The following is a 14553-nucleotide window of genomic DNA, read 5'->3' as shown; positions in this document are numbered from 1 at the left end:
AACAAGTAAATTCAATGAAATATTTTAGCATACACGTAGATTCGAACTTAAAATTCAATTCCCATGTACAAAAACTTCATATAGTAAACTTTTTGCTACTTATTCTACAAATTCTTTAATCTGAAAATATTATGTAAATTCTTCTTTTCTTTTGGTACTATACTACTCATTTTTTAACTTGCAACTACTCTATGGCTTAACCGCTTGGGGAATTGATTATATCACAAATCTAAGTCCCTTGATTACTCTGCATAAAAAAATTATAAGGTTGATAACACACAATTACAGTTCACCTTCCTATGATCTTTTTCATTCCCTGAATCTTCTTCCACTGAGCTACCTCTATTTCTTTAAATCAATACTTACACTTATGAAAACCAGCATAGTCTATCTCAGAATACCTTTCGTTCATCTGCAAGAAGAAAAAGAACTAATTTTGTCCGTTAGAACCAAGAAAACTATTGGTCAAAAACACTTGTCTTATCTTGTTCGTAAGTTCTATAACTCTCTTCCAATTCAACTCCTTAAAAACACAATTTCTAACGTTAAAAAAAATGAAATTATAATCTGTTTTCAATCAAGTAATATAGTTTGTTTTTTTTAAATATTTTTCAACTTCTTGCATAACTTCCTTCTATATCTTTGCTCCCCACTTTCTCCTTAACACATTGGCATACACAAAGTTAAACACATCCTATTCCTCAACATTAGAATTTTTTCACCATATGCCTGCCAGCCACCATGAGATATACTGTCTACTATAATAGATAAATAGTTTTTATTGACTTATTAAAGAAATTATTTTTTATTGAACTTTTTAACGTTTTTATTGAAATTATTTTTTTTATTCTTTCCTTTTGCATGTAATTTTTTTTTTCTTTCTTTCTTTCTTCCTATTCAAAGTTGTGATAGGCAGTAAGAGCAATTTAGCTCCTTGGTTATTTTATGATTGTGTTGTTTTTTTTCCGAATAAATAATAAAGTGTATATACAGGATGATTAAACTTCAACAGGAATGCCATTTAACATTTGCGAAGCGTCCATTTCAAAACACGCTAGCGCATTTGCGTTTCATGTTAGGCCATGTATTCTTTGATGACAGTTGTTTGTATTGGTGTGTACATCTTAAAGAGAGGGATTTTCCCATCTTTTCTGAATCACATTTTACTGGCAAATCGTTTATTCTAGAGGTATACTTCCAATTAGAAAAAGTTCCACAATAACATGTAGTACGTAGTACTCAGATATGTCATTCATGTTTCAAGGAATTGTATAGTATAGTTATTAAAATGAATTAACTTTTTATACCATCTCAGCGTAAAAAAAAAAAGAGTAGATTAGAAAGTTGCCCTGTCTCTTCTGATGCTGCCAACAAAAAAAATTTGGTTTCTAAGTGCAATATTTACAGAGATATTCGAGTTCAAAAAATGGAAGAAATTTGAAAAAACAGTTCTAAATATAGAACAACCGTTTTACCTACATTTGACTGTTTTTTTTCCCCTCCGTTTTTCAAATTTGAATATCTCAGTGAATATTGCACTTAGAAACGTGGAATTTTTTTTGTTGGCAGCATTAGAAGAGAGGGAAATTTTCTAATTGAGTTTTGGGGCACACAAGGGGCTGTATAAAAAGTTAATTTGTTTATTTTAATAAATATACAACTCATTTAAACATGAATGGCATATCTGAGTACTACATGTTATTTGGAAATTTTTTCTAATTGGAAGTATACCCCTAGGATCATCAGTTTGCCAGTAAAATGCCGTACCCATTAGCTATGCACCCTGTATATATAAAAAAGGCCAAAAAGAAGATAACTTGTCTGAACAAGGATTATATTTTCATTACCAATCGGTCCTTCGAGCCAAACCATTTGTGACACAATCCTTCTAGTATGTTTTTAAAATTTCTGCAATCTTTAAGGTGCAGAACAGTAAGGCAATATAAAAGCGTAAAAATCACCTAACTATGATAATCTTTGCTTTGGAAAATTAATAAAAAAGGCAATAAATAGTTTAGCTCATAACAACCCACCCATCATCATTCCAATGAAAACGGATGAGGACAGTGCCCTCATTTGAAAACAGGACTTTCATAACAGTAATTGTAATAGAATTGTCGTTATAACTGTGTGTTCTGAAGAATGACCCTATAGCAGGGTGTAACTAGGATATTTTTAGGGGGAAGCAAATGTAATTTTGCTACCCGCTTCACTGTAAAAGTCTGTGAATTCATACGGGGTTTCTTCTGGAACTAACCCTGGATTATTGCCATCGTCACCCTCCCCCTTAGTTCCAGCCCTGCCATGTAATATTGTATAACTATTATTTCTTAAGGCTTATATATATTATTGAGCGTAACCGCTTGTGGGTGTGTGTGCACGCGCAAACAGGTTTTCACATTATTTTTACAGTGCTGTGGATCACAAACAAATGGCTTTTGAGTTCAAACTGGACCACTGGGAATAGGCTTTTCTAAGATACAGAAATACATTTTCCCTTCTTAGTTGGTTCTTCCAAGTGTTGTAATGGTGCTGCCATCTACCTTCCCTGTTTTAAAGTGAAAATGGAGCATGCTTAAATTTTTTGCCTAAGTAAAGGTCTGGCTTTTTCAAATTGAAGCTCTTTAACAACTTGACTGTAGATACCTCAACCACATTCTCTTGCGAATCGATTTGTGCCCGAATGGTTTTTTTTTCCATGTATGGACCCTAACGCATTTTTGTTGTCAGAGTGCTGTCATTTGTGCTTATTTTGTGTTCTGCTGGTACGATGCTATCTGTTTTATATATTTGAAAATGCTACAACGGCAACACATCAACATACATTTTGTTTTCAACACATGTTTAATTTTAATTTTTCTTCGAAGGATTTCAGTCTAACACTGTTTCAATGAATACTTGGAAAACAAATGCAATTACATTCTTCATTTTTCTTCGTCTTCTTCCAATGGTTTCTCAGCTATCTCCGTCAATCTCTGCAGCATTTTCTGATAGTCCTCCTCTTGCTTCTGCTTCCTCTTGACTTTCTTCTTCTCTTTCTCTCTCTGCTCGACGGCCTCCTTGAATCTCGGGTCCTTATAGTCGACTTCGTAGCCGAGGTAATCGCTGATCTCCTCGATGAGCAGCTGCCTTCTCTCTTGGGCTTCTTTGGCTGCCCTCTGTTTCTTGGCGATCTTGTCGTTGAACTCTTTCGTCCACTGGTCGAGCTTGGCCATGTTGCCGTCCACTTCTTCCTCGTACTCCCTTCTCTCTCGTTCTTCCTCGGCCCTCTTCGCCCTAACGTCCGCCAGCAATTCCTCTAGAGGCGGATGAAACATCTTGTCGTGATCGACGATGTCCGCGAGCTCATCTTTCGTGGGCCACATCAAACCGGGATTGACTCCCGAATCTTTACCGTAGCGGCCGTAGAATTTCGAGAGCTCTTTCTTTGAAAAGTGGTATTTGAAGGACGGCGTTTCGCTCTCTTTCTGTACGAATACTCGGTAGATTCTCTCGGGTAAGCGATTTTTATTTCTCTTCCTCTCGATTTCATCATCGTCGATTTCGGCCTCCACGGCATTGTCCGTTCCTGTCTCCTTGACCGCTGTGGATGAGCAGACACGAGTTCTTCTAATCAAATGACCACAGCGGATCTGCTTTAAGCGAGACGTAATAATTTTATCAATCAAACCAGCCATCACCATGTTACTCAGTTTATTTACAATTTCATAAGGGTAAGGATGCCTTTGTAACGGCTAGCACCGCAACACCGGTGCCTCTTCTCATCGTAGTTAATTTCTTTTGCTATGCCACTGCATTAGCAGTGCGTTCGTGTCATTCACGATTTTTTCCTTGTCAGATGGTCTTCTTCTGTTTAGACCGAGTCTAAAAGCAACACGTGCATCTACATCTGGAGGCTCGTGTAGGTACATTTGGCAGCGTGATAATTCAGGACAGTGTAATAGGATGTGTTCTATGGTTTCCTCGTTCATCCTGCAGAGAGGGCATGTAGCGACCATGTTCACAGTGAACTTAGCAAGACGGTGGTTTGTCTCCAGTGAGCGAGTCCGAGCTTTGAAGAAGAGTGTTGATGGAAGAGATCCATCATACGCGCTCTCCCAGGAATAGGCTGACTTCCTGCAATAGTAGTTCAATGATGATTTCTTTAGTACTTCTTGCCTCCACAATTCGTGGGCCTTCTTGCGAATCGATGTTTTAATTGCTCGACGTGGTCGCTGGATGCTTTGTAGTACTGGCGTGTTAAGATACTTTTTACCGAGGAAGTTGGTCCTACGCCACCAGGATGTACTTTGGAGGCAATAGAAAGAGTAGATGAAGAGTTTTTTCACCACTCTACGATCATCCAGTGACCTAAGTCGGGCGACGTATGATAGTTTTGATCTTGGTTCCCTTGCGTCAAGGGTGGAGATACCAACTTCACCCTGAATTGCGCACGTTGCTGCGAGTGAGGTCTCTCTGAGGGCGAATCTACAAACTGATGTCTGAGCAGCTTCCAGAGCCCTTCTGGTTGTTTGGTTCAAGAGCAGAAGTGCATCTTCACAAGAAAGAGATGGTACCGCCACGGCCTTCCATAAGAGTCTGGCAACCTCATATCTGTTGTAGGAGTAGAGTGCTCTACTTTTGATGAGCCCCTGGAATTTTAAGGCTTTTGTGGTCAGATCCCGGTTGTGGGTCTTCCATATTCCCGGGCCAGCACTGATCTTAGCTCCAAGATATTTGTATTCATTGCAGGGATCTACAGTGATGTCACCAAGGTGGAAGGTTGTTTCATTGGATCTGGGAGCGAGATTTTCAGTACTCACCAGATGCATAATTTTACATTTGCCTGCGGAAAACTGCAACCCCTGTGTTTCGGCAAATGTATATGTTACGTCCAGCATCCGCTGCATCTCCTCAGCATTGTCGGCAATGAGCACAATATCATCGGCACAAAGCAGAGCTGGCATCCTGATAGGTCTCGGGTCGTTATTGGTGAAATCATCGAATTTGAAACCACAACCTGATCTTAGTAGAAGCTTTTCCAGGTCAGACATTATAAGGATGAAAAGCAGAGGTGACAACACGCATCCTTTTTGACAAGTTATCTCGTCGGTCACAATATCATTCCATCGTACTTTTATTTTATCGTTAGTGTATATGTATGCAATGAGTAATACCATCTCATGAGGAACTTGTCATGCTCATTCATTCAGGAATGAGGATAAGGTTGTTTTTGTAACGGCTAGCACCGCAGCACCGGTGCCTCTTCTTATCGTATTTAATTTCTTTTGTATGTCATTAACGATTTTTTCCTGTCAGATGGTCTTCCTATGTTTGGACCGAGTCTAAAGATTCGAGGCACATTCACTGACCTATAAGTAGGCTGACCATATTTTTTCGAGAGAAATACGGGACATTGGGATTCAAAATACGGGACACCGCCAATTATTGCCAAAAACAACGCCAAAACCAAACAAAGTTGCCAATATTGTTGAAATTACGGAAAAATCACAATGGCGGGAAACGATGCATCGCTGCAAATTGCCGTAGATTAAATGTATTCCACGAAAAACAAACGTTCAAGACAAATGTGGGAGATTAATATTCTCATATATAGTTGCAATTATCGTAAAATAATTTATGAGTTGAAAAATAATGTCAATCTTTGACATCAATAAAGAATAAAAATTCAAGTAGGCTTCGTGTAAAATACGGGAAAAACCGGGACACTTTTGCCAAAAAGTCGGGACGGCCAAAAAAACAGAAAATACCGGGACTGTCCCGGGAAATACGGGACGTATGGTCACCTTAGCTATAAGTAAACTTTACTTATATAGTGCTCAGATGACGAGAAGAGTTACTTACGCGAACCCCCCCCCCCCCCTCCTCTGGACAGGGTCCATTTCGGCGCGGGGAAGGGATAAAAATTTTCCCGGGTTGCCAGTAAGCCAGTAAAGGCCGTCTTGGTTCGGTTCTCTCTGTGTTATGCGGGGTATTCTTCACGCTTCAGTGAACTCTGTCAGTCTTCACGCTTGAGTGAGCTGCGCTTTGTGTTGGCGTTTGTTAAAAGATGTACTCGAAAATTGTTATAAATTTTTTAAGTAAATTAAATTTTTTAATTTAAAAAATTTGAATTTTTATTAAATTTAATATTTTTATCTAAAACATTTGATACAGAAAAAAATTCGAAGGGAGTAGTGATCATTTAGTAATGAAGGGAGTAAAATTACTTTAAATTAATAATTTAATACAAAAGGAGTATTATTAATATAATAATAATAATTTATTACTACTGTAAATTATATGACATTTTCTTCGGTTTAATTTCCATACCGCAACAAGAGAATGCCACCTGCTAGCAATTAGCCATTCTTCATCTGTTTACCTTCTTTTATAGCCATATCATCGTCTTTTTTCCTTTTTTACTTTCTCCACAGAAGCTACTCATATGGGCTTTTTAAATAGGTGACAAATGCAGTAGTAACAAATAAAAAGATTGAGCATGCCTGCTTGTCAAGTTTGCAGTTACGTCTGTAGCCACCTTAAGGGCATATCCCCCCCCCCCCCCCCAACGGCAGGGCTGACAGGGATCCAGCCCTGGGGCCCTGGATGATTCTAATCATTTTTTACAACTATAAATTCATTTTAGAGTGACCCGTCGAAGATCCCAATCTGAGAGCCCGGCTGCAAGATGAGGGGGCCATGCTTAAGGGCATCGGAAGAATGGTCCTCTCATGCTGCAGCAGGGATCCTGGCTGGGATCTCTCACCGGCCGTCCATTCTGAATTTACAGCGTGGAAAAAAAAAAAGAAAATTATAAGAATTCTCCTATAGGCTGGATTTTGTCAGCCCATCCTTCGTCTTCAGCTCGTCTGCCACTATGAAGGTTACCATCACGGTCCATGGGTTCGAATCCGGGCATAGGACATTCGAAGCAAGTTCTTTACCTACGGTGCCTAGGGCGACCACCGATGGATGGAGCCTTCATTTCCCACTGAACTCCACTGGTTGGGAATTGCCGTATGGCGATATATGATCGGAGTTGGTGTGCGGTGTAGTAGCCCATCCATCTGGGGGCCATGGTCGAAAATGTTTTATACGAGCAGTGTTCAGCTTCAGCTTTATGCATGGAGCTGATTATTAAAAAAAGGCTGGAGTTTTCGATCCCTTCTGCGGAATAAAAATAGATTTTTTGTATTAAAATAATGTGCCGTAAGTGCTCGAGCAGCCGGGCCGTCTTAAGAGCATCACGGGCTTTCCCGGGCCAAGTGATTTTTCTGAGGCCCTACCACGTAAATTCTGGAAAATTTCAACTAGATCTTATTTTTGTGAATCTAATGCGACAATGCCTCAAGACGACATTGTCGAACAGCCGGTGTTTACGCAACAAAAACACTGCGATGACGATGTTATCGAGAGCACTGCCGTGGCGCTTTTAGTGAAATTTCTAGGAGGCCAAAATAGCGCAAAAGACGCCAAACGGGAAAGCGCCGTTGCTAATGCGCTATTCTCGATGGGCTGATTGCTTTACCTAAAAGTAAATAATAGAATCGTCCGACGTGACGTAACGTGACGTAGCCAGTGTTCTTCTCGTGATCGGTGGACTATAGCTCAGTGGGCACATTTCAACGAAACTGCTCTATTCCCGTTTTTACAACAAAGAAAAGCATGATTTTTTTTTTTTTTTTAGTTTATAATTTTGAAATTTTTTGAGGAGAAAAAAAATCAAAAATATGTTAAACTTGGAAACATGCAACCAGATTAGAAGAAACAGCTTTTATTGCTAGCAGATGACTTCCATAAATATCGTGACCATTTCACCCGTATTTGACCGGTCCTGTAACAGTATTTATGTTACATTGAAACTGTTGCTGCCGAATAAGAAGTATCAAACTAACTACATATGATATATAGTTTGATCAAATCAAATATTTCTTAGATGGCAACAGGGATTCAAAAATGACATATATGCCCCCTGACCATACATGCTTAGAAAGTATATGAAAATACTGGACAATGCTCATTAACGCCAAAAATGATGTCAAACGTTAGCCAAGTTGACATCTATTGTGGAAATACAGTAACCACCGCTTATAAGAATCACTGGTTATAAGAATCAACCGCTTATAAGAATCAAATCTTCAGAACGAAAACCAAACACTGTGTTAACACAGGAAAATCATCGATTATGAAGAACCAAAAAAATTTTCCCCTCAGAAACTGCCACTGCTCATCTCATTAGTGGGAACTTGTAGAATATTTTTTAATATAGGTTATTTGGAGGACTATTTATTGTCACTTACTTTGGTAATAAAACCGTCCCATATTGACTGTAGCCTTTCTTCCCCCCCCCCTTCCAAATATAAACTATGGTAAAAAAGAAGTTTTTGTCACAGAAGTTTACTGATAAGCAGATCTATCTAGAGCAGCGTTTTTCCGAAAGTGGGCAATATCAACCCCCTGGGGGGGGGGGGGGACGATAGAAAGGTCCAAGTGTAGTAGAAGCTAGGAGTATAACATGAAATCCTATGGGTTGGCTTGAGTTCGGGGGGGGGGGGCGAGGCGATGATTAAAAAACATTCTGAAGTAATTGGGGGCAATGGAACAAAACTTTTGGGAGCCTCTAATCTACAGTTATGTACTCGGAAAATAGCCATGCCCCAATTATCAAACTTTTTAAGGGCCCCTCTATAGTGAATTCTGCATACCTTGAAAAAACAAAAAGTGATCAGAATCATTCTGAGTCCCAGGGCTGGAGCCCTGTCAGCCCCACCTTTGGGGGGGGGCAGGACAATAGTAGTTCAGTTACTATGTAACATTTTAGTCAGTCTACATTGACAACGAACGATCTCTAAGCACAATGATATGCTATTGCTATAAATTTAAAATTTTGAAAATTAAAGTATTCAATAAAAAATCAATAAGATTTTTTTTTCGGTTTTCACAGATTGAAAACATCATAATCTCGCCTGAAGGCCTCCCCTCCACCACTTGCGTACTCCAGTGGTAACTGGAAGAGTATCAGCCACAAAACTTTCGGATGTAAGAATCAAAAAGCTTTAATCCATACGAATGGACTTACCCATCCGTATACCTTTAAAAATCGCTAATGGTGGGAAATACATTACTGCAAATCGCAGTGGATTTAAATTGATTTTACGAAACAAAAACGCTTGAACATGGTAAATATGTGAGATGCATGTCGTCACAATCAGGGGCCGTTCAAGTAATAAGTCAGCAGATTTTTAGCCATTTTTGACCCCCTCCCCCCACCCTTTGTTAGCAAAACTCGGACGCCTCCTCCCTTGTCAGCAAATTTTCGTCATCACTTCCCCCCCCCCAACGCATATTGGGATTAAATTCGTACGCGGGAGGGGAGGGAGGGGGACATGAGCCCCACTATGTCTCCTTACCGCCCCCCCCCCCGCGATTATTAAAAAAATTGATGCAAAAAATATTTGAAAAAAATTAAAATTTCGAAAGGAAATACCTTTATATATATATATATATATTTCACATATTCACACATTTGATAATTTAATTGTAGTAAAGGCCCGTTTACACGACGCAAGCGCTTTAGTTGGTAACTTAATTTTTAGTTGCCAAGTACGATACAATGTATGCAGACGATAAGGGCCGTTTACACGGCTTTAGTTGACAAGTGCGCAAGTGCAGAAGTGATTTAGTTGGTAAGTCAGATAAGAACGGTTCTATTTTTTCCGGTTAAGTAGACGTATGCGCATGCGCCAGTGGGCGTGACCTGCCGCGCTGGAGGGGTCATTTTGCTCTCTCACGGAGGGGTTTATTTTGATCTCAAGCGTGAACCTGTTCATACTCCGTCGTCTCCTGAATTTTCGCTAGAATTCCGCGGAAATATTTGATGGTGAGGTGGCCAGAGGACACAACCTTCAAGTTTGTTGAAAAATATCTTCGCCATGAATGTTTGTTGAACTATAGAAATGAAAATTACCTTAACAAATAAGCTAAAAATTATTCGATGTTGGAAAAAGCTATAGAATATTCTGTCGACGTGATGTCAGGAGTGAAAAAAAATTGAAGATTCAAAAATATATATCGGGATGGGAAGAATTTATATATTAAAAACTAGAGGGGGGTTTCAAATATTTCTCTCGTCCAGAACGAATTTGCTGCCATCTGTTGTAAAAATACATGATCAAATATTTAACATAAAGATGTCATCTCTATAGATTAAATTAAAAAACAATAATGATTTCGAAAATTTGGAAATAATTTTTGTTTAATGAATTTTTATTATTTAATATTTAACCCTTAGAATTTCCTACGAATGCCAAGAATCTTCTCCAGTATTTTCGGCTTTCATAATTTATCTCCTCTTCAACTTCGATTAAAATATCATATAATCGATATTTACAACTTGGACGAGAAATAGAGAAATCTTATATTTCTTCTCGATGACTTACATAAGTTTATAATATGTTGTGTATTCTTTTTTCCCCTGTGGCGTCATCTCTCGCCCCCCCTTACGTGGGTGCAGAGGCGAAAAAAGGGGACAAGCGAAATGTTTCCCTTGCGTGACCTACTTCTTGCTCAGTGTGTTGCTCTCGTGCAAGTGAGAAAAAAGTTTCCCCTTTTTTATTGAATAAATTTATATTCTTTAAAAAAAATATCATATAATGTGGCTCTGATCACAGTATTCGTAAGTTCTACCTGATCATCTTCATCCATCGTTACGAAAGCTATGAGCTTTAAAAAAAGCACCTCTCTGAATGCCAGATAAATAAAAAATTATTACTATTATACTCCCGCGCGTTGTGCGTCTGTCTCTCTCCGTGGATTTGAGTAGACTGAAGCGCGCATGCGCTAACTGCGCTCGCCTCCGTAAAAATTATCCAATGAGCATCTACTTGCCACTTATACGTGTGGACACTTTCAAGAAGAATCGGTAAGTTAAAATTAAGTTGCCCACTAAAGCGCTTGTCTCGTGTAAACGGGCCTTTAGTTGAAGCAAAAGAAAGCGATATCAGGAACAGCAAGTGGTGTGGATGACTTTATTCCATGATGACTGTCATAAAAGTGTATTACATAACGTACATATCTCGATAAAGAATAGATGTGGAAGTGTAGGCGTACGAGAGGCAGGTGGATTAATTAACTGTGATTGGCTGAAAGGGGCAGCTGCAACTTGGAGAGGTATGCATCGGAGAGGAGTAAGACCGTGGGGACGGGGCCATCGAACACCTGCTCCGAGACAATAGCCAAGAACAAAGGACAATTTTAAATGTGAAATATTAAATTTAAGAATATTATCACATATTTATATATATATATATATATGTGTGTGTGTGTGTGTGTGTGTGTGTGTGTGTGTGTGTGTGTGTGTGTGTGTGTGCGTTATTACTGTATAATCAATTTCTGTTAATTTCAATGCTATTTGGAGGCTAAGAACACAAAATCTCTCTTTGAGAAATTCATTGCGACCCACCCTCTAAGCCACAAATGCTAAATTTATGGCCCACGGGCCAAATGTGGCCCTCGGGATCATGGCCCCCACAAAGGGCGGGGGGCTGACGGGGCTCTGGTCCTGGGGCCCGGGACATTTCTCATAATTTTTTGCTTTTTCACACTATAAATTAACTACAGAAGGGGCCCGTGAAAAGTCTGACCGGGGGGCTCTCAAAAGATCCCAGCCTAGAAGCCCCGCTCCAGGATGTGGGGGCCATGCTCGGGATTATCTGATGTGGCCCACCACCTCAAACCGAATTTTGTAAAAAATGAACTAAGCGACACATTTACAGATCACTTGAGTGACCCACGGCACAGTTCCAGAACACTTTAGGCAGAATGTGTAGCGGGCCATATACACATTTCTAGAACACTTGAGCGGCCCGGACACATTCCCAGATTACTTGAAGGATCAGCGGGCATTTAGAGATCACTAAAGTGGTTCCATAGAGGACTTATCAATAGGATGAACAGTGGCATAGCCGGGGGGGGGGGGGAGGAGCTGAGGAGTGATTGCTCCCCCAATCAAAATTTTGCTTGCGTTGGCGCATATTCTCTTAAATGACTTTTGATCTCCAAAAAAAAATGTGACAAAAAGCAGTTTCGCAGTGTTCGGTTTTGTACGAGTTTGAGAGAAGAAAGAGAAAAAAGTGAAGGTTTTCATCACCATTTTTTAAAATTGCTCTCAAGCTCTTCATCTGAAAGCATGTTCAGAGCAGTCCCTGTTCCCGCATTTATTAAAGGACAAAATTTTGCCCACTTCTTGCTGTAACTTCCCCCGCTATTGGTCGTTCTCGGTAGAACTCCTAGAAATATCTTTCATAGTTGCCTCAGTTCTGAGAATATGGCGTTCACTAAATGCTCGTTCTGTTGTGAAGAGCCACCAAGAGCTTTGAGGTGCCTTCTGAAGAAATCAAGCGCGGGAACCTGTTGTGGAGAGATTATTGAACTTACTATTCAAGCTCCAAGAAGTATCGCATTTTCTTCGGGCGCTTTAGATAGAGCTCGAACTCCTAGAAATACCACCTTATGTGTAGGAAACGTGGCTAGACTTGGAGAGGGGCGCAGTAGCTCAGGTCGATAAGATACACGCCTAAAGTACCAAAGGATAGTTAGAGGTGTCGCAAGTTCGATACCCGGTTCGTCCTTGTCAGAAAACTTTCCTGACACAGGGGTGCAACGAAAACGGCGACGAGACCGCAGAAAAAATTGCTACCGCAGGGAGTCCCTCATCGAGGGGTTAGCCCACCGACCTCTCGATGAGTATAAGAAACAAGCCTGCCGTTCGGAACCGGCACTAAATTGAAGGTCTTGGTCTAATTAGCCCTCGCGAGCAGAAAATAGCCGTGGTGAGACAAAAATGATCAATGATCTAGACTTGGAGTGCCTAGAAATCCCACGCTATCAGTAGATGCCTTTGCAACAGCTACTAGCTTGTGTATAGGGCAGTGTCAAAGACTACCGGAAAATTTGGAAAACAGTTTCAGCCCTAAAAAACTCAAGATCTCTTCTCTCAATCTCTCCAGAACTCCTTTAGTGGGGTTTTCCTAAAGGGGTGAAATGAAAAACCCTTTAATCTTGGGTCAATATCGCTCTGAAATACATAAAATGAGAGGAAATTACATTCAACTATATTGAATGGTAATGTACTGTACTATAGTATATGTTGATAATGCATAATTTTGTGTACAAAATGCAACTTTCTCAGAATATTGTCTTTTTTCATGGTGCAGTTTCTCAATCTTTTGAATCACTGTATGTCTCATCATTATGCATATACAGTGATGTGCTGAATCGGAGAAATTATTCCCTGAACAAAATTATGACCGCGGTGTGTTTGTTGACTCATGACACGTATATCCCACTTCCAATTAATCCAGTGTTTCCCAAACTTTAGACGCCCTCGTCATTGCTTGTCCGCAGCTTCCCAGAATAGCCTAATACAAAAAAAAAACACTTCAAAGAACTGAATGGGCACTCATCAAGACCCCAACGCGTTGCGACATTCATCAAAATAGGTTGGCGAGGAACCTAGTAGCCACGAGTGCGATCAAGGCCGGATTAACCATGAAGCAAAATAAGCACATTTAGGGCATCAGTACAAAAGGGGCGCCACGGAAAGATATCAAAAATGGTATTTTTTTTAAATGTACAATTTTTTTTTCAACATCGATCATCCGACAGAAGATCCTAAAATTTTAAGAACACTTGATTGTGTAGTTGAAGATCATTATCACAAACGATGAGAAACTAATAATATTGCAAACTAGACTTCACATTATTTTGCTGAGTTTTATGATCAGCTTTTCACAATTTTCATAATGTACGCCCAAGGTTGACTTAACATTATCATACGCCTACATACAAAGCGATAGAGAGGCACTACTACCTAGCTAAAAATTCCTACCTACCAATTTCCATATTTACTCTTGAAAATCGGGACCACAACTGGATACTTAGTTAGCCGGGGCAACCACTCATTTAAGCACCCCCTCGTAATGCTGAAGGATAGGTTAAATGGTTAAATTTGCGCCCCTTTTTGTGATGCGCCCGGGGCACTAGACCCGGCTGCTCCCCCTACTACTTGCGGCCCTGCCTATTGTTAATATTATTTCCATTCTATCATTCAATGGTTTCTCCTTGAAGTGTTGTTACAGCCTTTATCTCATCAACCGTTCGTCGCAGTAGTATGATTCTAATTTTAAAAATTCTCACAAAATGTGACCAGAAATCACCTTGTACGAGTTTTGAAGATGAAAATACGGTATACACGAAATAAAAAAAGTTAATTTTTATACGATCCCTCCCCCGTCCTCTAACTTCCAATTAGACAGTTGGTGCTCTTTCTCTAAGCCCTCTTTCTCTAAGCCCAATTAACAAATAACATGTTTTTAACTGCATTATTCCCCGAGATATTTAAATTCAAAAATCGGAGACAGGTCCGGACTTTCGTGGCTCAATGCAAAAAAATTTTTGCGGCCCCCCTCTAAAAACTATTATGTACTTGCTCCCCGACTTACAAACTTTTCGAGTTACGAACGTAAATCTTGAAAGGGAAATTTTTTTTCACAAAAAGAACGCATTTTATTA

General features: G+C 39.8%; 1 protein-coding gene across 1 annotated transcript; it reads right to left on the bottom strand.

Moving 5' to 3' along the window:
• Positions 1-2825: 2825 nt before the first annotated feature.
• Positions 2826-3722, bottom strand: LOC149084022 (large ribosomal subunit protein mL64-like). The gene has a single exon (XM_089234367.1). The coding sequence runs from the start codon at positions 3681-3683 to the stop codon at positions 2925-2927; it is 759 nt and encodes a 252-aa protein (XP_089090493.1). The 5' UTR covers positions 3684-3722; the 3' UTR covers positions 2826-2924.
• Positions 3723-14553: the final 10831 nt, after the last annotated feature.

The sequence above is a fragment of the Pholcus phalangioides genome, unplaced genomic scaffold, assembly GCF_987345545.1.
Source record: "Pholcus phalangioides strain wild (caught in Gottingen) unplaced genomic scaffold, Ppha-v1.0 ptg000008l_1, whole genome shotgun sequence".
Taxonomy (NCBI): domain Eukaryota; kingdom Metazoa; phylum Arthropoda; class Arachnida; order Araneae; family Pholcidae; genus Pholcus; species Pholcus phalangioides.
Note: the sequence above shows the minus strand (reverse complement) of the source record. Positions and strands in the feature narration are given on the sequence as shown.